Source organism: Apteryx rowi, unplaced genomic scaffold, assembly GCF_003343035.1.
Source record: "Apteryx rowi isolate R43461 unplaced genomic scaffold, aptRow1 scaffold_1019, whole genome shotgun sequence".
NCBI classification, from domain to species: domain Eukaryota; kingdom Metazoa; phylum Chordata; class Aves; order Apterygiformes; family Apterygidae; genus Apteryx; species Apteryx rowi.
Window position 1 is genome coordinate 170,466 of NW_020447219.1, and position 27,713 is coordinate 198,178.

At 40.3% G+C, this 27,713-nt stretch overlaps 1 protein-coding gene across 2 annotated transcripts; it reads left to right on the forward strand.

Annotated features, from left to right (window-relative positions):
• Positions 1–510: 510 nt before the first annotated feature.
• PIK3R4 (phosphoinositide-3-kinase regulatory subunit 4) lies at positions 511–27,416 on the forward strand. Of its 2 annotated transcripts, XM_026064878.1 has the most exons (19): positions 514–1,305; positions 2,655–2,788; positions 2,956–3,538; positions 5,822–5,956; positions 7,580–7,801; positions 10,304–10,477; positions 11,709–11,854; positions 13,876–14,079; positions 14,880–15,081; positions 16,603–16,802; positions 17,943–18,153; positions 20,568–20,733; positions 21,217–21,381; positions 22,607–22,818; positions 23,077–23,208; positions 23,940–24,040; positions 25,107–25,195; positions 25,657–25,765; positions 26,786–27,416. In XM_026064878.1, the coding sequence occupies exons 1-19, from the start codon at positions 576–578 to the stop codon at positions 26,954–26,956; spliced, it is 4,086 nt and encodes a 1,361-aa protein (XP_025920663.1). In that variant the 5' UTR covers positions 514–575; the 3' UTR covers positions 26,957–27,416. The 2 variants fall into 2 exon arrangements, 1 of the variants encoding a protein (XP_025920663.1); XR_003253358.1 differs by lacking the exon at positions 22,607–22,818 and having other exon boundaries at positions 511–1,305.
• Positions 27,417–27,713: the final 297 nt, after the last annotated feature.

A 27,713-nucleotide genomic window follows, 5' to 3' on the forward strand; every position in this document is an offset into this window, starting at 1 on the left:
ACTCGCGCACGCCTGGGCACGGTGGAGCGACGCGGCCGTTACTCCCCCAACTGCCGCGGGCGGGGCAAGGCGCGCGCGTGGGCGGGCGGTGCAGGATGTGATCTCACGGCACCGCCCCTTCCCCCGCCCGCCTCGTGGTGCCGGTTCCGCCGCCCGCGTCCCGCCTCGCTCCATCCCGCGGCCGGGGGAGGGCCCGGCTCTGCCTGGGGCGGGCGGCCGGGGCGGCCGCGGCCGGTGAGCGCCGGAGCCGGGGCTGGGGGCTGGAGGCTGCGGGGGCAGCCGCTCCACCCGCCCGAGGGGTGCTGCCCCGGCGGGAGCGCGGGGCCAGCGGCGGGGCGGCTGCCCCCTCCGCGGGGCGGGGGGAAAAGGGAGAGGATCCGTAAATCGGCGTTGCCCGCGGGGAAGCCGCCGCCGCGCCGCGCTGCGGGAGCGCCGGGCCCCGCGGAGGGGCGGCGGTGTGGGGGCGCGCGCTGACTTTATCTCTCGCCTCGTTTCTCAGGTTTGCGCCCGCGCAGCCGGCGTGCGAGCGGCCCGGGCCCGGCCTCGGCCTCGGCGCGCTGCCCGGTGGTGCCACCATGGGGAACCAGCTGGCTGGCATTGCCCCGTCTCAGATCCTCTCGGTGGACAGCTATTTCTCAGACATCCACGACTTCGAGTATGACAAAAGCCTGGGGAGCACCCGCTTCTTCAAGGTTGCCCGAGCCAAGCACCGGGAAGGCCTGGTGGTTGTCAAGGTATTTGCAATTCAGGATCCGACTTTACCCTTAACGAGCTACAAGCAAGAGCTGGAGGAGCTGAAGATAAGGTTGCACTCAGCACAGAACTGCCTTCCCTTTCAGAAGGCAACTTTGTCTGAAAAGGCTGCAATGCTTTTCAGACAGTACGTGAGGGATAACCTTTACGATCGAATTAGTACTAGGCCATTCCTAAATAACATTGAAAAAAGGTGGATAGCTTTCCAGATCCTTACTGCGGTGGACCAAGCACACAAATCTGGAGTTCGCCATGGGGACATTAAAACTGAAAACATTATGGTGACCAGCTGGAACTGGGTTCTTCTAACTGACTTTGCCAGTTTTAAACCAACTTATCTTCCTGAAGACAATCCCGCTGACTTCAATTATTTCTTTGACACCTCACGGAGGAGAACATGTTACATCGCTCCTGAGCGCTTTGTTGATGGTAGTATGTTTGCTACAGAGCTGGAAAACATGCGGGATCCTTCAACGCCTTTGGTAGACTTGGCAAATAGCAATCAGCGAACAAGAGGAGAGCTAAAACGTGCAATGGATATCTTTTCTGCAGGTACTTGAGTGATCCAGAAAGATCAGTGTGCTATTTATGGTGGTGTATCCTGGTGCAGAAAAGCTTGGGGTTTTTTTTCCTCTTCTTTTTTTTCAGTGGGCTTAGAGAACAGCATGTAGAGAAACTTTCTCATTTTAAGCATAGGTCTGACAACTCCAAATCTTTTATCCACAGAAATAGTTGGAGCATAATAGTAAGCTACATAAATCACATGCATCAGCACACTAGCTGAGCAGGCAGAGTGCGAACTATCCTGTTTTGGCCTAGCCCTGCTCTGGAGAAGAAGTGGTTCTACAAGCCACAGAGAGTGATCTTCATGCAGCTGAGGTCCTGAGGACACGTAGTACGTGCCTCATGGGGGCCCAAGAGGGCATCCACTTCAAGAACCTGTCACTGGCTTGCCTGAGACCCAGCTGTCTGGGAATTGACTCAGCTTTTGGGGCAGGTTGGCAATATCAGCTTTAGCAGCCCCTTCTCATTTCATTTTTCCCACAGACAGGAAGTTGGATAACTCAGTAAGCCCCTGTCATTATAATCCCACTCACAAATACATGATACAGTCCTATTTGGGGAGCTTCTCTTGAATCTTGCGCTTGTCTTGAGCAGCTTGAAAGCTGTAAATTTAGTCCTTTAAAAAAAAAAAAAAAAAAAAAAAAGGTTGGAAGTCTGAATTTAAAGACAATGCTTACTTCATTTTACAAGCTGCTCCATACAGGCAAGCTTCCAGGGTATTCCACTGATTTAGTGAGATGCTGACCTCTGGGAACAAACTACGGAATGGGGAAACAAGCCTTTGAAGAGAATGTGTATACAGATTCATGTATGTAATAGGGGGGGTTGTGTTTGGCAATCTTGTTATTTCTCACAGTGTTTATGAGCTTGTCTGAATGAATGTATGCTGTCCCTCAACATCACTGCAGAAGCAGAGGTTATTTTTTTTACCTTCCATGAAACAGTCGCTAATTTTGACCTCYTGCCTGGTCCATGCTGACTTACTGGCAATCTTCTTCCATGTGACAATGATGTGGGTTCCTTTTCTGGTGTTGTATTTTTCTAGTTGGCAGGTGATTGAAGTCAGTGCCTCATGTTTCCCAATTGCAAACTCCTCTGCTGTTGGCATGTTTGAAATAGAATACTTGGGAGTCATGCAGGCATCAAGTGCAAAAGCCAGTTTTTGGAGATTGAGATGCTATCCTCTTTCCCCAAGTCAATTTGGCAACCCCTTTACCTTATTTTTAATTCATCTAAGAGTCATGTAAGGTATGTTCTTGTCTGCATATGGACAGCAGAGGTGAAGTGGCTGTTCTATAATCCTCTGACATCCTTGGTCTTTTTCTTTTTTTTTCCAGGATGCGTAATAGCAGAGCTCTTCACAGAAGGTGTACCCTTGTTTGATTTATCTCAGCTTTTGGCGTACAGAAATGGCCTCTTTTCCCCTGATCAAGTCCTAAACAAAATTGAAGACCATAGTATCAGAGAACTGGTAAGGATGGACTGCAGCATTAGACCCGTTTGTGTGGTTTGTTTGTAGTTTACTTCACCTACTTGGTGACAGATTGCTTATTGGTTTTGGGGAGGTTTTTTTGCATTACAAATGTCTAAACCTTTAACCTTTTTCTCCTGCTCCTTCCTACCTCTGCCTTTCTCAAGGTCACTCAGATGGTCCATCGTGAGCCAGATAAACGTTTAGCAGCTGAAGATTATTTGAAACAACAACGTAACAATGCATTTCCTGAAATATTTTACACTTTCCTTCAGCCTTACATGGCCCAGTTTGCCAAGGAAACGTTTGTATCAGCAGATGAGCGTATATTGGTCATACGTAAAGATCTGGACAACATCATTCACAATCTCTGTGGGCATGACCGCACAGAGAAAGCCGAGGGAGAGACAAAAGAGAATGGGCTGGTTATTCTAGTGTCTGTGATAACTTCCTGTTTACAGACTCTCAAATATTGCGATTCAAAACTGGCTGCTTTGGAACTGATTCTTCATTTAGCACCGAGATTAAGTGTAGAGATTCTGCTGGATCGTATTACTCCTTATCTGTTACATTTCAGCAATGACTCTGTGCCCAGGGTGAGGGCAGAATCTGTGAGGACACTAACTAAAGTTCTTGCTCTCGTCAAAGAGGTGCCACGCAATGATATTAATATTTACCCAGAATACATTCTGCCAGGCATTGCACACTTGGCCCAAGATGAAGCCACTATCGTCAGACTTGCATATGCTGGTAAGAGGAAACCCAACCAAAACTCCAAATCTTGTGGGGGTTTTTTCTGTATTTTCCTAATTATGTTCTCCTCTACCCAATATCATCGTGCAACTTGCTGTTTTCATTACAGTAAATCTTCCCAGAAGCCTCAGAAATGACTGCAGGTCATTTCTGTGTTAGCTTACCTGTGTCTGCATACCTGTGTTAGCTTAAGCTAATTGGCGCAGGTGGTGGCGGCAGCTTAGTACTTAATGTGAGTTGACTTGCATTAACAAATGAGTTTCCGATCTAGATTTGTACCCAAAGTAAATAAAACAATTGTGTATAAAATAGTTGACACTGTTTGCTCTCTATTAGATGATTTTTTTTCTTAATTAAAATTCATTCTTCTCTGTAGTTCTGCATGTAAAAACAACTTGCAGAATAGGCATGTTTGTTCTGGACTGGTACCTGGATGTAGCACACTGCAGGTCTGCTCACAGCCAGCATGAGGGGTCAGAGCGGTAGAGCCCCATGCTCAGGGAAGCAAGGCTAGATAAACAAGAGTGTAACAAATCACAGTCATTGTGTATCAAAGGGTGTTAACAGGGCTTTCTGGGCTTGCCTGCCATATGTAGCTTTTATTAGTGTATCTTAATTGACATTTCACTAGCTCAGATTGTTTGCTTAGAGTGGACTGATTGCCATGAGTAAATAGGAGATTCATTTAAAGCATCAGATTGTTATGCTTCACAGTTATTTTCCTACAAAATTAAACTTGATATTCAGTGGCGGAAATCATATTACTTGCTATGTGATAGATTGGCTTATACCTTAGCAGATGCTTTTTTTGTACATTATTCAGATATCTGAATTCTGTCCAGTTCAGAAAAGTTTTCTAGCCATATCCTTATTTACCATTTACTACATACCCTTATTTGTTATTACTAGATTATTCGATTATTCTAGCAAATCAGAATTCAGTTGAAAATGTCCTAGATGATTTTTTTTTCTTTTCTTTATGAAGTAAGATGATAAAACTAACATTAATTATTGAAGGCAATACATAGTTAATGGAACCAATTATTTTTGGTCACCTTGGTCTTCCAGGTTTAGAACTATATAGAAGAACCTTTTTCTCACCCCTTGTTTTTATGTTTGGATTAGGAAAAGAAAACAAGCCTTAAGAAATTACAGTTTATTCATAATGCATTTTTAAATTAACTAATATAGAACTGAACTTGTTAAACAAATGGAAATGGAAAAAAAAAACCTAAAGCAATCTATTTTTCTGCAAGTACAGAAAGGCTACAAACAGTACCCAACAGACTCCAGTTGCACCTGCTTAAACAGAGATTCTCTCTGTTCAGTGGTTTGACTTTCTAATTTCAAACTGGGTAACAGCTAGAATATTTGCAGTAATATGGAGTGACTATATGAATTATAAATGGTTCCATCTGAAATGGGTTGCCTTCATTTCAAAGAGCTTTTTTTTTTTTTAAAGAAAATAATTAAATATAAAATAGTCTTTTTTTATTACTATTTTGAATGTATTTTAATACTTGAATGAACTTGTGTTGCCATAGCACACTTTTTGGAAGTGGTTAAATTGGTGACTTACAGGATTTGACCTGGTCTGTGGACAGCCTCCATTGGCATGCTGCTGTTGTCTAAGAACAACTGCTTAGGTTGGACTTGTGCCTTGACAGGATTATTCCTGTGCCAGCAATGGCCTGACCCATATAGTCTTGCTTCAGCAGCTTCTAAACAGTGCAGGACAGTGCCAGATTGTCTGGAAAGAGATGGGGGAGAAGTGTCTTAAAACTGGGATCCAGCCCTCAGGAATAACCCTGTTGTTTACCCTCTAGGGTAATAATAAATGCATATCCTGGAGTGCCTTTTTGTGTTGTTTTTGTTGCAGTCTACCATGCTGACATCTTAGTTAATTTGGTTTAATTGTCCTTTAAGTTTCATGAAGTTATTTAATCATTAGGCTGGGATTAGGTGACATTTAGAGCTATTCTAGATGACTAAAACCAGTCGTCATTACATTTGATGTCCTTATAATTTTTCCACTCATTTACATGACCAAAGTACTGTGTAATTTGATGTACCTGGCAGCTTCACTGGGGCCAGAGACAGCATATACTGAGTTAGAGCTGAAGTGGGTAGACAGAGCATGTGGTGTAATTTCAATGCTGTTTGCCCATCATTCCTGGTGTTGTCAGTGGTAATGATGTCAGTGGTAAAATAATTCCCTGGGGAGCACCAGACTGATCTAAAAAACAGAACAATCCTCAACGAAAACATTTTCCTTTGCAGAAAACATAGCCTTGTTGGCAGAAACAGCTCTGAGATTTCTGGAATTAGTACAGCTGAAAAATCTGAATATGGAAAATGAACCAAATGGTGAAGAAATGGATGAAACATCTCACCCTAGCGATAACTATGACACAGGTAATGTCACTTCTGCTTACTTTGGATTGCTTATAGGAGCTTTGGCCCATGATTTGCTACTATGTTTCCACTGATTTTTTTTTTCCTCATCTCTAGGAGTTTAGCCTTGCTATTAAATGGGAAAAATGCTTTGCCTCAGTCAATATCAAAGTGTGTCTGTTGCGGCTTCATGCTGAAGCTGCATATCCAGCTTCACCCATGGTCCCATAAACAAGCTAGAAGCATGAAAGATGCAAAGGTGACTGTGTTCCAAATACCACTGCCACTGAAGTGCCAGGCAGGCGTTAGCTTTGAAAAACCTGGTAATGGCCTTGTTGTAGTAATGTATTTTTCTGTCATTCTTCCTCTTCTCTTCCTATGCCTGGCAATTCTTGCAGATCTTTTGTCTGAAGATGCTGATTGTATAGATGTTCTTGAGCAGTAATGTTGCTATCTTCACCAATTGGAGCACAGAAGATGAGTTAAAATCCTAAGGATGGATGTGCTCTCACTTTTTTTTTTTTTAAGGAGGGATGAGTAATATGTGACCTGTGTGTGAGTTCCAAGGTCTTTTAGTAACATATAGATTTCCTGAACAATGCCAGGCAAGTTTTCTGAGTTGAGAAGGGTTTGTGATTAAAAATATGTCATTTTTGTTGTGGGTCAAGTGGATTAGTCTGTGACTAATTATAATTGTTAAAGAACCTGCACATGCTCCATCTGGCAGGAAAAAAGATGTGTTTCAAATAGTTACAGAATTATATTTAAAATTATTTAAAAAGACAAATCCCCTTCAAGTTCCTTCACTTAAGGCACTAGGTGTCTGGAATTGCTCAGCTGTGTCAGAAAGGAAGCCCCATCCTACAGACTGTATTTCTAAGAGGTACTGTCCTGCATCCCTCAAAATAGCTTGAAGATGAAAGAAATGATGTGAGGAAGAACAAAGTTTGAATAGTTCTATTCTTTTTACCCTTTTAAAACTAAGCATTAGAAATTTGAACCCAGAAGGAAAATGTTCATGTGATTAATGAACAGACTTATGCAGCCAATTAACTTGTCTTCCGATGGGCTGTGGGCAAATGGTAATCGGCCAGCAAAGCTGGGATAGCAACATCTGAAAATTTTACTGTGCTTGTTGAGAACCTCCCTTGTATTGCTTTTGTTATTGGCTCCTGCATCAACAGTGCTGTTATTTCCATTTAATAGAAAAGCCTCATAAACTATTTCAGTTGTTCAGTTAGTGTGATGTGTGGTGTGTTTTTGTTTTTTGGGAGGTGTGTTTTTGGGGTTGTGTTTTTGAAGTTGCATGATGGAGTGCAAGCCAGGGACCAGGTCATTTTAGAATTTTTAGCTGGCATATTTAGGGTAACTGCTAATCCTTAATGAAATTGGAAGTATGCACTTTCCCTGGTATTGTTTTTCTCTGTATTATTAATGAAGCTAATCCATCTTCCTAATCAAAAATATATTGCTAATCTATTGTCAGTTTACAAACTTTGAAATCAGCAGTCTCTATCTTCATTGTCCGTCTTACGGAGGCAGGCATTCTTTGGGTGACATCTTAGCTTAACTCCTTTGGCAGCAGGTAGCACATATGTGCACGTATTGTTTCTTGCCCACTTGAGTGTCTACTGTCTCTTGCAGAGCTGCAAGCCTTGCATGAAATGGTCCAGCAGAAAGTTGTTACTTTGCTAAGTGACCCGGAAAATATTGTGAAACAAACACTAATGGAAAATGGAATAACACGTCTCTGCGTCTTTTTTGGACGACAAAAAGCCAACGATGTTCTTTTGTCTCATATGATCACTTTCTTAAATGATAAGAATGACTGGCACCTTCGGGGAGCTTTCTTTGACAGCATAGTTGGTATGTATTTGGTTTTGGCCACACATAATCATATAATTCTGTTTTTATAGATCCTAGAAATTGTTAATAGTCATAGAAATCTTTACAGGAAAGGACTTTTCTATCCTTTTAATAAAGGACACAGCTGAATTATTGGGTGTAAATCTTTCTTTTTGGAGTAAAGAAGAAACACTGTAAATACAAATATCTAAGTTTTTGTAGCCCCTGTATTTAATAAGGAGACTGATGCATTTAAAATTAGGCTAGATTAACATCAAAAAGTTTAAATACTATTTCTTTTCTTAAATTTTTTGAGTTTTTGCTGAAGCTACTAACTGAAAGCTAGGTTATGACAAATCCTGACACTGAAAGCCTGTTAGTAGATGCATCACTTTGCATGTGTGCACAGTCCTTTTAACTTCAATAGAACTGTTTGTATGATGAAAACTATGCATCAGTATAGCCTATAATCTGATAATGTTTTTTAGTGGTCTAAAACCTCACTGTTAGTTCAGAAAACTTAATAAATTTTAAAAACCTTACCAGTGAATTCACAGCTTTTCTTATTAGCTGTTTAGTATATCTGATGGATCCATGTATGTGCTAAAATATTCCATGTGAGTATTGCTGAGAGTCACTGCTCAGGTTTTGCAGGTCAAGAAACCTTTTCTTTAGCGGACTGCAGTACCATTACCTGGTACTTCTGGTACATGGCAAGAGAAAGGAGCATGATCAAACTTCCAGAAGAGTCATTATGATATGCACATGCTCCATTACAGCTGGAAGCTATTAAATGCTGGGCTGGCAAACCCTGCCAAGATAAAACGCTGATACTTGCCGGAATTATTTTAGGAGGAGCAATGGGGTGGTCCAAGCACAGGTCTCAGAGTGTCTTGATTTCTTGCAAAATGCATGTAGAGAGATATGAGACAATCGGTGATAGAGCCAAGACACGCAACCTGTTAAACTCCTCCTTCTCTCCCAGTACCTGTTTAAAACCTCCAGTATTCAGATGAAGTTCTACATTTAGATTTTTGTTTCACACTCTTTTTACCCAAAGCTTTTGCACGTTTTTAAAACTGAGCTCTGTAATTCGTATTCAAGAGTGTGCAGCTACTGCTGCCTGTGGCTGTGGGCAGATACTCCTTGATGCCATTGTTACAGAAGAGTATTTCCCTTCTCTGTGCCATTTGTCTCTTCTTTCTCTCTTCCTTTTAGCAACTCATTGCAATGCCCAGCATTAATACATTATCACTTCTACTCTCATATGGTAATAAAGTTATTTTGTGCTTTATCTTGATTATGGTGGGAAGAAAATATGTTGAATTTTGTAGTATTTGTCAACCCTGAATCTCTGAGTGAGAAGCAGAGACAGTTATGGTCCACGCCGTATATCGTATGTGRTGGTCAGCAGCAATGATGGGTATGGGCTGTTCAATGAAAAACTAATTTCTCTCTCCTGAGGCTGATCAGAGACCTTGCTCAGTTGTTGTTTATAGGAAGGAATGTTAGCTTGATGGACGTAAAGCTAGAGGAACAGTCTGAAATTCAGTGATTCTGTGATTCCTGACAATTGCCAGAGACTGATCATAGTAGATGGGTTTATCAAATCCAAACAAGCAATTCCAGATGAGAGTTTCATGTCGTCACTGACTGGCTGCTGCGTGGGGAAGGAGCCCAGGGGCCTCAAAGAGCTTACGCTAATTTTTGCTTTCAATTCTGGCTTCTTTCTAAGACTTTGAAATATATTTTAAAATTGAATTTAATTTTGAAATTAGGGGCAAAGTGGCTTCATGATAACTTAATACTGATACTTAATTATTTTTTCTGAACTTTTATGACAGTCAATAATGCGAGACTAGTTAACTAAACAGAAAACCTTGCAGGAACTTAAGGCTAGAAGAGTTCTGGAAGACTCTTCTAAAAGTCAGTTTTTGACTGTTAGTGATGCTTTAATGGATAAATGCATAGCTGTTATAGGCTTTCCTTATTGCTATTCAAATTACCACTACTGGTAAACAAAAGACAAAAAATCCTGCCAAGGGAACCTTTCATCCTCCCTCATTTGTCCCTTTCCCTTTACAAATGTGGCACTGCATCCCCACCTTTTAGTTGCTGTTACTGCCTCTTTGTTTCAGACTTTTCTTGGCCAGCTGTGGGTTTGCTTCCAGCCTGGCTGTCTGGGAGGGCCTCTGCAGGCGCAGGGGTCTGCTCTTGTCAAACAACTTTCAGGATATTGGCCAAACTTTGTACAGAAAGCACCTTCCTTCTTTTTTAATGACTAATCATCTGTTTTTCAGATGTGTCCATGGAGATACTAAAGAGATACGTAAAACCATCAATGAACATTTCTGTCTTATTTTAAAAGTTTGTTTTTGTTTTAATTTCAGGTGTAGATGATGTAGACCTTGTAGTGTTAAATCATTTAACTTTTCATGTTATGCCGTGTAGAATAGCAATTTTAAACTTTGGGGAAAGGCAAGGAAGTGCTACTGTAGATTTTCATGTCTCTTTTTGTTTCAGGTGTTGCTGCTTACGTTGGCTGGCAAAGCTCATCAATCCTGAAACCTCTGCTTCAGCAAGGTCTCAGTGATGCTGAAGAATTTGTCATTTATAAGGCCCTCAATGCTCTTACTTGTATGTGCCAGTTAGGGCTCTTGCAAAAGCCCCATATTTATGAATTTGCTTGTGATATTGGTAAGTTGGCAAATTGGAAACTAGCTTGTTTTTCTATTTAAAAAAAAAAAAAGAAATACTATATAAAGCTTTACTGTCAGCTTGGTTGTCCAGTATGCAAACCTATGGCACTGTTCTCAAATACTGGTAGTTGCGTTAATGGACTGTTGCTAGTTAGACTGTGTTAGTGCCCAGGAGTCCAAAATAATCATTTTGATGGAATGAATTGGAAGTGTTGTCTCTGACTTTATACAAGATAGGAACAAACAACACTCTTTTTACCTAATCTTTTGAGTCCAACAGCCTTCTGCTTTCTGATCTTTCCTTATTCCTCATGTCAACCTCCAGTCAGGAGAAATTCCTGGTTACTTCTGGAAGTTGATCAGACACATAACTTGCAAACTTTCTCTTATCTGCCAGCCTTTGTGGGGGGAAGAAAATTCAACCCTTCGGACAATACATGACCCTATCTTTTTCCTGTTTCAGGCACCATAAAATCTCATTTAACTCATTCACAATCTGTAATAGCACCTTGAATACAGAGTTGGTCTCCCCTGCTTCCCCATCAGGCTTATTATCTTAATTTAGCCATGTGTGAGATTCACCAGTTGTTTATGTAAAGGACCAACTGGTCTTTTGAGACTTAATCTGCTTCTTCCTAATGTTATGGCTTTTAAAATACACTCAAAATTTGAGGCAGATGAGCAGTGATTATATCTCATGACTGAATACAGTCCTTTGATTATAGCTATTTAAAACTCACCTAATTTTGATTTGATTTGATCTGAGCCTGACAAGAAAACTTGCTGATATTCTTAAATATGAATAGCGGCTATTCAGGGAGGGGAGGGGAAGAAGGAATAAAATATTTCCTTTTAAAAATTAAAAACGGTGGTATTAGGATGCTCCAGTTGTTCAATTTAAAGTTAGGATTTATTTTTGGATTAGTTGTTTTTGAAAACCTGGAGCTGGAATTTAGGGAATGAAATGCTTAAATAGGAAATTGTTTTTTGGCAACAGCAAGGAAAGAGCATTAAACTTTTCAACACCATGATGAGTCTGGGGCCAGTGAAGTCCATGAAATAACTTTCTCAGTATGGATGTCCTAACCCTTGGTGCTCTGCAGGAGGAGGGGCTGAATTTGGAGATGGTTCTAGGGGAAGGAAATTGAGACATCACAAGCTGCCAAATACAGGATGATTCTGTCTGTTTAGTTTGAATGACATATTTTAACAGCCTAATTTTCTTTCAGCACCTTTCCTGTGCCACCCTAATCTTTGGATACGTTATGGTGCAGTGGGATTTATCACTGTGGTAGCACAATATTTAAATATTGCTGATGTCTACTGCAAGCTAATGCCATACCTCCAGCCTTTTATCACACAGCCAATAATACAGGTAATACTTAAATATTGATGTGAATATACCTTAACCAATCATAACTCCTGGGTCTGTCTTGGCCATGGTGCTGGGTATAAGAATATTAGACTGTTTTTTTTTAATTAAGATTAGAGATAATAGTTTCTTGATTTCTGCTAGTAGACATTGACAGATGTGGCTTTGTTTCAAGTCTTTCTCTGCCATGTTTGCAATCAACCTGTTGCAGTATTGTGATAGTTTATAGGAGTCTAAAAGCCATGAAAAGTTTGCTGTGAAAAGTGCTACAAATACAATTATTTTTTTCTAGAAGACAGTAATCTATGTGCAGGTGTTTGTGTTCTGTATTTCTGTCTGCAGGGCTGAGTATTCCAGCCCTACCTGCCCCACTAGCATGTCTAACTGTGTGCCTGACCCCCTGAAAACATGAACAGTCTTGTTACCTAGCAATTGCCACGCTTGTGATTTCAGCAATGCTATTCATGTGCATGAATGCTTTGCCAAGAGGGCTGGCAGAGTGCTCAGCATGAATGAGTTAAGTCACTGCATAACAGCCCGTGCCTAGTAATGGCCTGCATAACGTTGGCATGTGATTATATAGACATCTTTGTGTGTAACTTTAGGATCTGTATAATGCATCTTTTGGGTGATTAAACAGAGAAGAAACCATACACACTTGCAGTATGTACACTGAACATGTCTTTGACATTCTCATAAACCATGGAGGTAGTAACTTTGTTAAATATATTTTTCCTTGTTTGCATCTTCCTAGATGATTTTTGCTACATTTTAGGTATTGGTTGATAAATTACTGTCTTGCTCATTTCCCACTTCATTAAAATCTTTTCTTCACTGTAAAACACTAAATATAGTAAAAAAAAGTAAAGGGTAACATTGAGTAGGATTACAATAAAGAAACTTTCACCTTGAACTCATTTTGAAGTTGTTTTTCCTGTGGCCAGTCAGTTATGAGGAACAAATTATAGTAATGAGATCTTCTGGCACTGTTGTGAATAAAGAATTGCAGTCCCCTCCCTACCACCCCCAGTAATTATTTTGAGTATTCAAACTTGCATACAGGCATTGATGTCGTAATTTGTGGCCAAATTAAGCTTAGCAGTTTAACTCTGAGACTGCAACTTGGTGTCTGTTCCATGAATATGGATTTCCCCACCACTGCCACCATCTTAAGACCTACTCTTGAAACACAAAACATCAAACACTAAACAAATGTGTGTACTGAAAGGAATGTTAGGGCGGCAAGTAATCTGGATTGTGTACAAGACTGTATTTCTCCAGACGTGTTCTCTGGAGCAGACACTGAATCAAGACCACCTAGAATAGAAACCTGTTGTTTTTTGTTGTAGTGGTAACGAACAATCTTTAATGACTTCCCCAGAGTTAGCAGTTCTAAATTATGCCTTAATTCATCAGTTTCCTGTGGCTGTTTACTAATCTAATATGCTTTGAGTATTACTTAGTTACATGCTTGAGCATCCTTATGCCCCTCTGTACATAGGAGGAAACATGGTAATCTGACAGACACAGGGAAAGACTTCTTCTAATTAGTGTTTTTACAGGGTAAATGTAGGTCAAATCATGACAGTGTTTGAAATAGCCATTGCACCAGCAGTAGAATTTTTAATCCCATCTAGCAGTACCAAGTTAAAATTCTCAGACTGCTGTAAGAAGAGGGAAAGAGAACAAAGGAAATGTGATAAGATCAATGCAGGGAAAGATCTTGCTTTCAGGAAAGGAGAGAAGTTCAATCTAGATTATTGGCAGAGTCATGTGCAGTAAGTTTGAAGTTCTAGAATGATTCTTCTCATTGTAAGTTCGAAAGCATCTCTTTCATGACAGAGCTAGAAACTGCTTTTTAGAACTTGCCTTCAGAGGAAGAGACTGGTTTTATATTTGCAGGCTGTAGGTTTAATTACTGACTTTCAAGCTAGAAAACAAAAGTGAAACCATTGCAGATATGAGACAATAGCATTTACTGTTGGCTTCCTTGCTGACTGCTCTTTTTTTTTTTTGAACTGCAGATAGATAAAGAAATAGTTCTGCTAAGTGTACTTAAAGAACCTGTCAGCCGTTCCATATTTGATTATGTCTTAAGATCAAAGGATATCACAAGCCTCTTTAGACACCTTCACATGCGTCAGAAGAAGAGGAATGGTGCTCTCCCTGACTGCCCACCACCAGAGGACCCTGCCATTGCACAGCTGCTGAAGAAACTACTTTCACAAGTGACTATTTTTTAATTTGTGCTTTAAAAGTCAGGCTTGAGACTCTTGGGCCTGTATATCTRCACAGAGCCTAACCTTCCAGGCACTGCTCTGAGGGGCTGCCAGTCCCAGGTTCTGATCATGCAAACCATTGACTTCACTGATTTCAGTATATGATTGTAGGAGAAAGAGTTCAGAAATCAAGATTCTTAAGAGATCTGCCAGAAATAGGGCAGCCACATACCTGGATTTCCCCAAAACATCCTCTTTTTTTAAAGACTTTGGCTGTATGTCTCAAATTTCTGATGCATCTGAGATGTATCAGTTTTACAGAACATGCACTGTGTGGTGTGTTGGAGAGGAGTATAGGAGACTTAGTATTAGACATGCATTTAACAGTGCCAAGGCCAAAGGGAGATGGAAAGCTTAGAGACTTATAAGAAAAGAGGTTCACTAAGAATCACCCTCCCAAAGCAGTGAGAACTGTGAAGAGGAAGGACTTGCAGCTGTGTGGGTTTGGTTTTCTCCTATGTCTTATGAACTGTAAGCCTGGTCCAGCAGGCAAATAAGTAGTACTTAAATGCTGTCTGCCCTTGCACCATTCCTAAGCTTGCTCCTGAGGAGGAAGGATATTGTCTTATACTACAGCAGCTTACCCAAAGACTGTATGAATGATAGACTGCTGTCTTGAGTTCTGGGGATGCCCTCTCTCCTTTTGCTTCTGAGCCAGTCATTAATCTTATTGCTTCATACAACTTCATGCCTCAATGCATGTTCTTGTCCAAAAAAGAAATAATAATATCTTTTCTCTTATCCTGTAGGGCATGACTGAGGAGGAAGAAGACAAGCTATTAGCACTAAAAGACTTCATGTTAAAATCAAATAAAGCTAAAGCCAATATAGTGGATCAGAGCCACCTGCATGACAGCAGTCAAAAAGGGGTGATTGACTTGTCAGCTCTGGGCATAACTGGGAGACAAGTGGATCTTGTTAAAACAAAGCAGGAGCCTGATGACAAACGTGGTTGGTATATTTTGTGGTCTATATGGATAGATAAAGTATAGTCTTTCTTTTAGGGGCAGAGAGTGAAGTCTTTAATTTACTTAGCAAATGTTTTCAATATTTCAGTCTATATAATTATTAGTGTTGTTGCCATCCTCAGTGAGTTTGCAGTAAGAAAACCAGCACAGTTTCTCTGTAGCTTGATGCTATTTGAAATGTGAGGAGCTGAAATGTTCTCTGAATCAGTGAAAGATTGGAATATTTGACTCTGAACGATTTTAAATTAGTTTGACTCCATTTGCAATAGCAGCATGTGCAGATTGTTCAGCTGGTTGTGACAAACAGGACTAGTTGCCCATGGTAATCCAGTGTAAATGATGAAGGCTGCATTTCTGCTGCCTCCCTTTCCTCTCAAAAAGTGATGAACTCTTTAACTGTGGAAAATTCAGAATGCTTTTTTGAGGTACCCTGGGGGAAAATCGGGTATTGGCGTGATGCTAAAACAGGCCGACACTGAGGAGTGCTAAATGTCACTCATTCACAAAGTATACGCTTTTTGCCTTAGGATTCTTCAGCTGCCCATCCTCTTCCCCCCCCCCCCTTTCTGTTGCCTGCTCTTCTTTCTGCTTGAAAAACCTCTTATTTCCATGTTCAGTTTTGAAATCCACATGCTGCTAACTCTGTTCCAGTTCTGTATCCCCCAAGTTCTTGTACTTCAGGCAGTTCTAGTCTCCTCTTTGCTCTCTCAAACCTGCAAGTCCCTCTTCTGTACAATCATTGACAGGCACTATGTTTTTAGATGTAAAAATAGAGAAATATCTGCCAACAGTTTGACTATTGCCATCTTAGTTCCAGAATTAAGATTCTTGTCTGCAAATGTTCTGCATGTCATTTTCAAGGAAAGTATATAAGTATGGTGTTTCTTTTTTTTTTTTTGCATCCCGTGGCATCAGGAGTAGACAGGGTTTAAAAGTCAGTATGTATATGAAGTCTGTTCTTGAAATGATTTCTTTCACCCAAAACTGTTGGCCTACAGAGTTGTCTTGCCTCTGACTTTTCTTCATGGACTTCATCCAGATTTAAATTCTCATACGTTTCTACTTCTCTTTTTATGTTTTGTAGTTTTAAGTGATCCCAAGGGAATGCTTACCTAATACTCTACTAGACACTCATCTCTTGTCTTATGCTAGTAATGAATTAACTCTCATATGGAAAAATTTGTCATGTGAAGTCTAACTTTGCAGCCTTCTAGATGTAAAATATCCTGGTACTGGAATGAATTATTAGTTGGTTCAACTGTAGGATTAAGAAGGTGTAAACAGAGCACTTGCCATGTGTGTTCTGTTTGCCTCTAAAATCCCCATCAGCTGGCTTAAACAACCTGGCAGTATATTTTTTCTTTATTAACTACATAAATAATAAATCAGTATATAAACATTGGACTTGCATGTAGCCTGAAAGTCATGACCAACCTAAATGAATGTTGTGATGATTACATATCTATCTATATCCCTTTTTTTTTCCTCTCTTGACTGCTTACAGCTAGAAAACATGTAAAGCAAGATTCAAATGTAAATGAAGAATGGAAAAGCATGTTTGGGTCCTTGGAACCATCTAACATCTCTCAGCCAATACCCAAAGGACATGGGCAAACTACTGATCCTGAACCCATCCAGGCTGGGAAACCACTTCGTTCGGAGTCCTCAGCTGGCATTTGTGCCAATCTGTCATCCTCTCCACAGGTACTGCTGAAAAATACTGTCTTTGCATCTCAGACTGAAATCATTCAGTCGTTTTGAAGCCCAGTGGGACTACACTGACATGGTGTTCTCGTTTTATTTGGAGGTTATTTTACATCTGTGCTGTGCTCTGGCATTTTTCCTCAGCTGAGTAGCTAACTTTCAATTTCTTATTTTTAAAATAAGAATTGAGAGAAGATGAGGATAGGTTTAGTCACATGAACAGCAGTATTTCACTAGCAAATATGTGCCTTGTATTAAGGGATGGGGCTTTGTGGATTAGCCAGGTATTGGGCTATTAGGCAAATTTTAGGCAAATATTAGGCTGTTAGCAAATTAACCTATCCTGGCAGGAAAGACTTTCCCTCAAATCGTAGACCCTGATGCATGTTGAGAGGAAGAGAAGAGATACCATGACTTTGATTTGCAACATGGGAATTGGTGTATCACATCACAGCAGCATTTAGGTATCCTGTTCTTGTAGTACTCAGCACTGGTTACGGAGGGAAGGGTAAAGGAGCCTTGCAGGTTGTGGAGTCATGTCTTGACACTGAACACTGCTTTCTATCCAGCTACTAGCTGGAGATTTAATTTCTGCTAGCTTTAAATGAGCGTTCACTCTGGAACTAAAGGGAAACACTCTATGCTTGTTTCTAAAGCCCAGTATAAGAAAAACAGTCATTTGAGAGCTAAGTTGTCACTCTGTCAGGGTTAAGAGCAATAACTGCTTATGTAACATTAAGAGGTGTGCACAACATATTACAGTTTTACAAATAGAATGCATAACAGACTAGACAAACAGGGTAGAACAGGTAAGTGGTTACATTTTTCTTTAATATTTTCCACTATTTTTGGTTGTTTTGCAAAAACTTTGAGTTTGTATCGTGGTGTCTCTCAAATCTGTTATTTTCTTTAATTGGGTTGCTATTGTATACCCATGTTCAAACCAATCACTTCTGCAAACACCAAATTTTTTTGTGCTAATTCATGGCTAACTGAACTAATAAAGTTTTCCATTTTTCTTCTGAAAAAAGAAATCTGCTTACCAAGACCCAATAATTTTAAGAGCAGGATGCGTGTGTGTTTGCACGTGCATGTGCCTAGAATCTGATGTATGCATTTTTAAGTGCTGTTGTCTTACAGGCCACCGATGGGATGATTGTTCAACCTAGGAAACCGACTATACAGGTATTGAGCAGTACTGCATCCCCTTCTGCCTACCAGTTGCGCATCACCACTTGCAAAACTGAACTTCAGCAGTTGATCCAGCAGAAACGAGAACAATGTAACGCAGAAAGAATTGCTAAACAGATGATGGAGAATGCAGAGTGGGAGAGTAAACCCCCACCTCCAGGTAAATCTCAGGCCACTGAGGTTATCAGACAAAAAGGAAAAGAAAATGTCTTGAGTCAAAATATAATCACCCCAAGGGGAAAAAAATTAGGGAAACATGAAATTGTCAGTTTAGGAAATGTGCTTACTGGGCAGAATACCTATTTGACAAAATATATGTATGACCTGTGAAAGAGGGGCTGGAGCCCACATCCTTACCTGTGTAGTAACAGACCCAAAACACTGGTCTAGAGCCCTGTGTGCGCTCTCTGTTCCAGTGAGTTTTCTGTAGCGGAATGTTTGCAACAGGGTATGTGGCAGGTGACTTGCCATCCTGTAATAGCCTGTGGCTCAGTTTGGGCAAGAGGAGAAGCACTGCGCTGGGAGGCAGGAAATGTATTTTGCTTGGGGTCATTCCAAATTCTCAGTCATCCTGCATGAATGTTGTAACCATTTGGCCAGGTTTTCTTACAGAGTAGCACATGTACCAGGGTGAGCTGTTTGATCTGCCCTTGCTTACCGAGGAGCCTGCCCCCGCTAGCAGTGGTGACAGTGACACAGGTGCCCAGCCACAAACAGAAGATGTGTGCCCCCTATACTGCACCGTTGCTTTCAGAGGGGAAGGAGAGACATTATTACCTCTTGTTCCTCTTCCTTTACCAAAAAGGAGCAACACTCAGGTTTTGCTAATTATGGCTTTGGCAGCAACCTTGGGAGAAAACACTGGGCTTTAAATCTCAGACAACTTCCTGCTGCCTGAAGTTAAATTTTGAAGCTCCAAACTGAGACTGGGATTTACCCGGATTAGTCCTGAGCATTTTCTCCATTCCACATGCTTGTTGCTGGGTATCCCATGTGGAGATGCCTGACTGCTGTCTACTGATGGGAGCTCCTGTGTTTAAACTACAGATGTTGGGAGCCAGACCTTTACCAGCTAAGCTTGCAGTAATTAACAAGGTGGTGCTAAAGTCGCCAAAAGGTGAATCTAATGTCAGTGTACCGACCTAGGCATATATAGCTACCACATCAGTTTAAGGGAAGTAGTAGAAAATCATCAGGAAAATGATCCAACCAGGTAACATTTGGGCATCACTAATCTTGACTGAGCTTGGCTAGGCCATGTGTTCATCTTTTTGAGGAGTGTTGTATAATCTGTGAAATAGTTTGTCCTAATTAAAGTCACTGACTTGCTCTGTTCTCACAAGTCACTGAGTGACAGAAAAATATTCATATTTAAAGTCTGTGTCTTATTCCAACACGTGCCATGATCTGTACTTCATTAATCTTCATCTGTAGTTAAGCCTTCCCTGAAGCAGATGTCTTAGAAGTGCAGCTAGATACTTCTGTATTTCAGAGGGGGAAATATATCACACAAAATGTTGGCAATTGCTTGGCAGGGTTTATTGCATGGTAGCTCAACTCCTCAATTTCTTTTTGAAGAACTTAAGTAGACTTTCTATGGGCTTTAGAAGAGCCATCATTGCATTTTTATTAGATATGTAAGGCTGACAACGTAGTATGCGATGCAACATTGAGTCTGTCATTTAAACACTCTACAATCAATCCAGGAACTTAAGTCTGCTCAAATGTGTTGCTCATTATGTATGTTTTGGTCATTTGAGGGGTTGTTGTTTGCAGCACAGCAATGTGCATGGGCTTATTACAGGAAAACTGTGCACTAGTACCTCCACAATATCTACATATTCTGAAGGCTCTTTGTCATATCACTGAATGTACATGGAGCCTATCCAAAAAAACACCCATCCAGTTCTGGCAAAAGGCTTTAGTTTAGAGTCTAGGAAATAGGCTCTTGCCCTCAACTGATAAAATGTATTACCCATTTTTTAACATACAAAGGTAGTCCTGTGTAAGATTTTGTTGGTTTAGATCAAGCAAGATTCATTTGAGTGGAACTTGCTTTCGCTTCCTCGTTTCACTGCCAGCATCAAGTCTTACAATAGCGACAGTGCACACGTATCAAGCTGCGGCTGGCACAGCATTTCCAGATACTGTGCTGAAGCCCCTGTAAAGCAGAGAAGATCCTCCATAATGAGTCCCAGCAATGATGTGAGCAGAGAAGCTCTACCAGCCACAGTAGCTGGGGGAGCCATTATTTTGGCAACAGGTGACTAGAAACAAGATGGAAAAAGGACAGCAATGCATGGCTAAGGCGGTGAGATAAGCAATGCTGGTATTGCTTTTGGCTGGTCTCAGAATATCCTGTTTAACAGTAGTAAAAAGTTTTGCAGAGGTGTTTAAACACCTAATTGCCATCCACACCAGTGGAAGATTGGCATGTCGGGGCCTTCTATGCTTTGCAGCTGTAGTGGCTGTATCCCAATATATCTATTGGTAGATAGGATCAGGGGAGTTTTTATGATCCTACTAGGTTATAAAATCAACCCCAAACTTTATTGTATTGCTTTTTCCCTGTAGGATGGCGTCCCAAAGGACTGTTGGTAGCTCACCTTCACGAGCACAAGTCTGCAGTGAACCGCATTCGAGTCTCTGATGAACATTCCATTTTTGCCACTTGCTCAAACGATGGCACAGTGAAAATCTGGAACAGCCAAAAAATGGAAGGAAAAACTACTACAACCAGGTAGCTGCTGTTTTAGAATGGAAAATAATTAGAGCAAAATATGAATCATTATTATGCATACACTGGAGATTTCAATAATGAAATATACTGGTCTCCTTGCATGCAACTATAAAACATCAGATTGCATTCACTAGCAATTTTTGTTCTTTTCTAACTAATTGGAACACCAAAGGAACTGTTTCACAGTTGCAGTAATTACAGGCTTTTTGAATTCATTTTTATGTGTATAACGATATGTTGGCACTGCTGTTCAAAGCCACCTGAGTTTTTTGGAACAAACTAGCCTTACGCTTAACTGTCTTATCCACTGATATTTGCAGCAGAAAAGCTGTATTGCTGGTTGAAGCACAAATGGGTGGTATAGGGGCTGACAGTCCTCTGAGAAATGTCTTTGAGTGCCACAAAAAACAATTTTCTCTCTCTCTCTCTCTCTCTCTCTCTCTCTCTCTCATTTCCCCCCCCCCCCAACTCTTTACTGTTTAGATCAATTCTGACGTACTCTCGGATTGGAGGACATGTCAAGACACTGACATTCTGCCAAGGCTCACATTATTTGGCTCTAGCTTCAGATAACGGTGCCATCCAGCTTCTTGGGATTGAAGCTTCAAAGCTCCCTAAATCTCCTAAAATTCATCCAATACAGAGCAGGTATACACTTACAGTGGTAAAATCTCACTGCAGAGCTCGAGCTGTTAGTATAACCCTTGGTCAGTGTGTCTTTTCTCCAGGATTCCTGCTGGCTGATGCCAGGCTGCAGTGAAAGGCTGCAATCAGTGATCTTATGCTGAATTATAAAGAAAGGTTGAAAGGCTAAAAAGTGGGGTTAATGACTGGTAGCTTTAGGTTATTGATGCTTATTGCATCTCTGGACTAGTTATGTGCTTGAATCAATCAGTCTGGCTTATTTTTCAATTCTTGTATTTATACACTGGCATTAGTAGTTTCTTACCTCCTCTGTTACAATGTTAATATTTATAAAGCAATTTTGGAGGTTCTTTTGTAGGTAATAAGATAAATGTTCACAAATGTACATTGCATGGCTTGGCTTCAGGCCTGCAAGTTTTTCTCCCAGACTCCTAATGGGAGGGAGGTGGCAAAGATATGGGGGATGCAAGACTTCTTAGGGAAAGGTTTGGAGATGATTTAACCCTTTTTTCCCTCTCTCCCTGTGAACAATTTGAATATTTGGCACTGTTTCTCACAGCTTATTCTTCTAGCTTGAGTGAGGGGCACATCCAAGTTCCACTCTGGGCCCTATCAAGTTTAGTAACCCATCTCAGAGAACTTTTTTCTGTCCAAAGGAAGAAAAGAAGGAAAAAAAAAAAAAGGTTTTGTCCCAGATGTCCTCTCTTATTTGGAATTAAGTTCATAAATGAAATAACACAAATATAATGGATATGGAAACTGCAAACCAGAGACATATTCCATTCAGTCCACACTGCATTTGTGCCTGAAGGTGTCTATTTGCACATGCTGTAAGTGATTGTTTACAGTGCCGGCAGTATGACAGTGGAGAAGATAAAGCCATGTACTGTTCCTGCCCACAAACTTTGGGTAGATGAGTATCTAACAAACATGGAGTGTGAATCTAGCAGAAATATCTGATGCACACTGGGAGACCCAGGGCACAGAGTTATGTTGATGTTTGCAAAGAGTTGCTGACAGCATTTTACTAGCCTGCAGGTCTTGTAGGCAAAGAGGTTTGAGAGAGTGTAAGCATCTGGTGTACTAAAATTGGAAAGTACTTTCTGGCAGAGGCCTTGGGAAGTAACGTGAAGAAGAAAATGCTGTCCAGCATTAGCTAGTAGGAGGAGCAGTAAGAAGCAAACATATTATCCCCCTGAGTTTAATTAGTTTATTTCTTTTAACCCAGGTCCTTAGATTTGAAGGATGATGGGTGTGTGGTAGATATGCATCACTTCAATTCAGGAGCGCAGTCAGTGTTGGCTTATGGTACGGTTAATGGATCTCTGGTTGGATGGGATTTGAGATCTAGCAGCAACGCTTGGACACTGAAACATGATTTGAAGTTAGGCCTCATAACATCATTTGCTGTGGACATACACCAGTGCTGGCTGTGTATTGGTAAGCTTGATTTTCTTATAGCTTGCTTTGGTTTTCTTTTACAATAACTGTAGCTCAAGCTTCTGCTTGATCTGGTTGACTGAGGGTATGCTTTTCTCCAACAAGGGGAGGGAAATCCCTCCTGATCTACTTGTAGGAAGTATTCTGCTTTGTAGCTATCTGAGGCTGAAGTCCCATATACCTAGGAACAGAACACAAGGATACAGGTGAAAACCTGTGCAATTGTCCCTCTGACTGTGGAAAGCTTTCTCTCATCAGGTACAAGCAATGGTACCATGGCATGTTGGGACATGAGGTTTCAGTTACCGATCTCCAGCCATTCCCATCCTTCCAAAGCCCGAATCAGACGCTTGCTCATGCATCCTGTCTATCAGTCCTGGGTGATTGCAGGTAAAAGAGATCTTAAACTTACCTAACAATTGTCAAAGGTTGTGATTAAAGAAGCTTGTTTCAACTTCTGCTGCCAGCGCTGGGGCCTTTTTGCTTTTTCTCTCTTGCTTGTGCTTACCTTGGGTAGAGGGAAAGGGAAAATTCATAGTAGTGTTCTGCCATTGTGCCCTTCTTGGCTTTTTAAAATTAAAAAAAAAAAAAGGGGGGGTAGTAATGGAGCTGATAAAGTTGCTACAAAATGAGAGTAATTTGAGCTTCATATTTTACTTAAACTTGCTTTTTAACTAAAATAAGTCAAACCTATGAACCGCCCTAGGAGCTAAATAAATTTCTTGAAGAGGAAAAAAAAAACCAAACACAAAAACAAGACATGCTTCTCTGTGCTTGCTCACTTGGTTCTTCCCTGCTAAAAAACAAACCAGTGACAAAGTTTACCATTTTGGAATATTACTAAGAAGTGCTTACTTCCTAGGTTGATGTCAAATATGTAAACAGTCCCTTTAACAGAATTCTTGGCCTGTGTACAATGGAACATGGGTGTGAAACTGCACTGTAGCAATTGAAGTCTATAATCTTGCATTGCTCCCTTAAACTGCCCAGGAGTAATCTCCAAATTCCCTGGTGACCTTGCTGAACAGACCATTCGTTATCCTCAGAGAGGGATGGGAAGTTATCCAGGGAGGAAACTATATGTATTTCATTTGTATGTGTTGGCAATATCTTCCCTGTAGCTGTTCAAGGCAATAATGAAGTCTCCATGTGGGATATGGAAACTGGTGATCGACGCTTCACTTTGTGGGCCAGCAGTGCACCTCCTCTTTCAGAATTGCAGGTCTGGGATCTTTTTTCTTTCGCATTTCTGTTTTGTGTCCTGGGATAAAATAACCTCAGTCTCCATGCTGTGCATCAGTCCAGTTACCTGTCTGCATGGCCTTGCCAGTCTGGCACCAGAAACTTGTCCTGGGATTTATTTTGGCACTGTAATTATATTTTGCTGTCAAAATCAACTCCCTTTTGTAAAACAGCAGTGTAAGCTGAATCTGTGCTGATGTCTTCCACTGTCTGTGGAATATACATGTGACGCTTGCTGTATCCTGTCGCATTCTCACAAACCAGTGAGCCAACCAAGCCTGTAAAGATTTTAGCAAAGACAAAATTCACAGTATGGTGCTTTGTGCTTACTTTTACTTTCTGTTTGGGGGATTGTGGGTACCTCAGTAAGCATCTATTGTTTTGCACGCTCCTTCTGCTCCCTCTGTAAAATATGCCACCGCTATACTTAGCTGTAAGTTTAGAGTGTGAAGTTCCTCTGTTTCTAGGAGTTAATTGGAGAAAGAGTAATTTGGAATATCTTCCTTACAATGCAAATACATAGATAAAAAATAACCACAAATTTCTTCTATAATTGTTATAAATTCAGATCTGGAATTTACCTAAACTTGAATTTGTACAAGCTACAAAGATTGCAAGTTCATTTTGGTCACTCGCTTTGCAAAACCAAGCAGGGAACTCCGATTCAGCTAGTTTTCTGTTGTGCGCCTTCCTTCCTGCCTTCATAGCTTAAAGGTTTGAACATCCCTTTGCCTTTCAACAGGATTCACCTGCATGATTCTGTTAGAAATAATCTCTCCCATTTGTCATTATTGGGAACGCTTTTTGGAATCTTAGAAATTGTTACAGGGAGTTAAATCTGTTGCATTGCTCTGTGAACCATAAGGAACAAAAGGAAGTATTTTACCTTTAAGGTATTAAGATGTGACCTGTTAACAAAGTAAATTGGCATTTGTCACAAACATTTCTAAATCGAATGAATGACTATGGTAAAGAATGAATCCCCTTTGTGAAGCATGGCAACAGCTATTGGTAATTTTTTTATATACGTATCTCTTCCCTACTAGCCTTCTCCTAACAGCATCCATGGAATATACTGTAGTCCAGCATCTGGTAATCCTATATTACTGACAGCAGGCTCAGACATGAARATAAGGTAATAATTAAAAAAAAAAAGTGGTTGTTTTTTTTTTGGCACTCCACCCTCTTACCCCTACCCTGCCAGTGTATTAAATTTTGCCAAGCATTACATAAGTAAGCTTCAGCATTATTGTTTTGCCTTTTTGGAGATGTGTTCATTAGTAAGCATCAGTGAGTTGAGGGGACTGTGTTCTCAGCAAAAGTAATGCAAAACTCGGTCCTCTGTGAAGCACAGACAATTGTGCCATTTTGTAAAGTTTTTGATAGGCTTCGTGGCAAGAAGTGAAACAAGTTCTCCTGTTTAAGCCTGATATGAATATTGATTTCTCTGCACCTGTCTCTTCCACTAAGTGTAGAAAGCATATAGCATTTGTGCTCATTCGTTTTCACTGTAAAAGCATGACAGCTTTTAAAAAGAGGTATTAAGCTGATAACAAAACTTAACACCACAGCTTTATTTTGTTTCTTTATTTTTAGGTTTTGGGATCTAGCCTATCCTGAGAGATCATATGTAATTGCAGGAAGCTCTAATTGCCCATCTGTTTCTTACTACAGGAAGATAATTGAGGGCACAGAGGTGGTTCAGGTATTTTGTTTTTTTGATAGAAACCTTTGGGATAGCTCTTTTGGGTTAGGTTAATTGCATGATGGCTTTAATTGTAACTGTCTTTTTTATGGATGGTGTCAGCATTATGTTTTGAGTCATTTAGGAAGAAGTTATTTTAAAAGAAAGTTCTTCATGACAAAATAAGACTTATCAAGTATTTGTATGCAGAAGTCAGTCATGTTTCTTTTGGTATATTGGTTGCCTTAATACTTTTGACTTTGATCCATCTTTGGAATGTCTGTTATGTAGGATTTTAGCAGTACAATTCAGGACATGTATTAGGAGGGGACCAAAATATTTTGGTAGCAGAACTTCAGTAGTTTTTAATACATCCCTCAGAGTAACTTCTGGAACTGGCAGTTTTAGTAGTTGTTGAGCAGAAGAATGTTTTGTTTCAGTGTAATTGAAGGAATGTTGCTTCAAAGGTGACTGTAGAAAATACTGAAACATCTTTACCTGTCTCCATAATTTGCAGATGTACTAGACAATTTTTCATATAATTCATCCCTTTTATAAGAGTTAAAAAAAAAACTTAGAGAGTCCAGGCCAGTTAGGGTCTATCTATGGACTATGATAGTAGAGCGCATTTCATGTGAAGTTCTTAAACATCTATATTCCTGCTATAGAACCAGTGCTTGAAAAACCTTGGGAAGCTAAGATATATGTAATGCTGTAGCTTCCCCCTCCCCCCCCATAGGAATGTCAAATCATACTAGTTATTCTCATTGAAGTAAATGAGAAATAACTGTGGTTTTTCCTAATCGGACAGCTGTCATGTCAGCTCCAATCAAGATCCAGGTTGTGCATGAGAGAGAGAACTGAAGCAAAGAGTAATCAGAAGAGAACTGTCAAAGGGTCATTGTGGATTTTTTTTCTTTTTTAATATAAAGAGTTTTCTTGGGAGTTCAGAAATATGGGTTGTCTTACACTGGCAAATAAGAGGGACTGTTTCGCTTTGCAAATGCTTTCTGAATATAATTTTCACTTTTTTTTGTATAGGAAATTCAAAACAAGCAGAAACTGGGGCCCACTGATGAGACCCCTCGAAGGGGTCCAGAGTCTCTCCCAGTCGGACATCATGATATTATTACAGATATTGCAACTTTCCAGACCACTCAAGGGTTTATAGTAACTGCGTCAAGGGATGGAATTGTTAAAGTATGGAAATAGAAGTTGCACTAATATATAGTATGTAAATATTTGTAATAAAGAAATGGTGTTACAATGAAGTTTTTGAGGACTGTTTCCAGATCATGGAATAGAACGGACTTTAAAGACTATAAGGGTGATGATAAAATCAGTTATCAGAATCTTACCACCCTATTACAAGCACTTCTTAATCACTCGTTTTATTAAAGGTATTTGGTATCTGTAGCATTTCCTTGAAATACCAAGCAGTTTATGAAGAAAATGTTTAGCCTAGTGATGACTACATTGTTCTTCAAGATTCTTTCAGAAAATGATTTAAAAAGTCCCACATTACAGATTATAAATGTGTAAAAAGCAAACAACTGGTAAAACTACTTTGACATCTTTTTCCTATGTTGAATCTGAGAAATGAAATAAGAACCAGTTGCACTAATGTCCCTGCATATTCTATTAAGTATAATAAAGTCCACTTGAGCTTCCATGTTTGGTCTGTCTGGGTCTGTTGATATCCATTGTTCCTCTGTTTAGTCTCAGTTGCCAGAGCTGTTGGGCTGTTAATTATACTTTGAGATCAGCTTAACCTGGTCTCAGATCCCAAACTGTATTTCATGTGTCTTGCTTTAAACTTGACTCTAGTGCTTGAGCTCTGGTGTCCAGGGAGCCTAGAGCAGCACTCAAGCCCAGGGTGGTGTTGCTCTCTGTCCTTCAGTATGGATATGAAAAGTAGCCAAAATACAAGGTTTCAGCAGAAAGTATTTCCTAATCATGCAATGTTCAT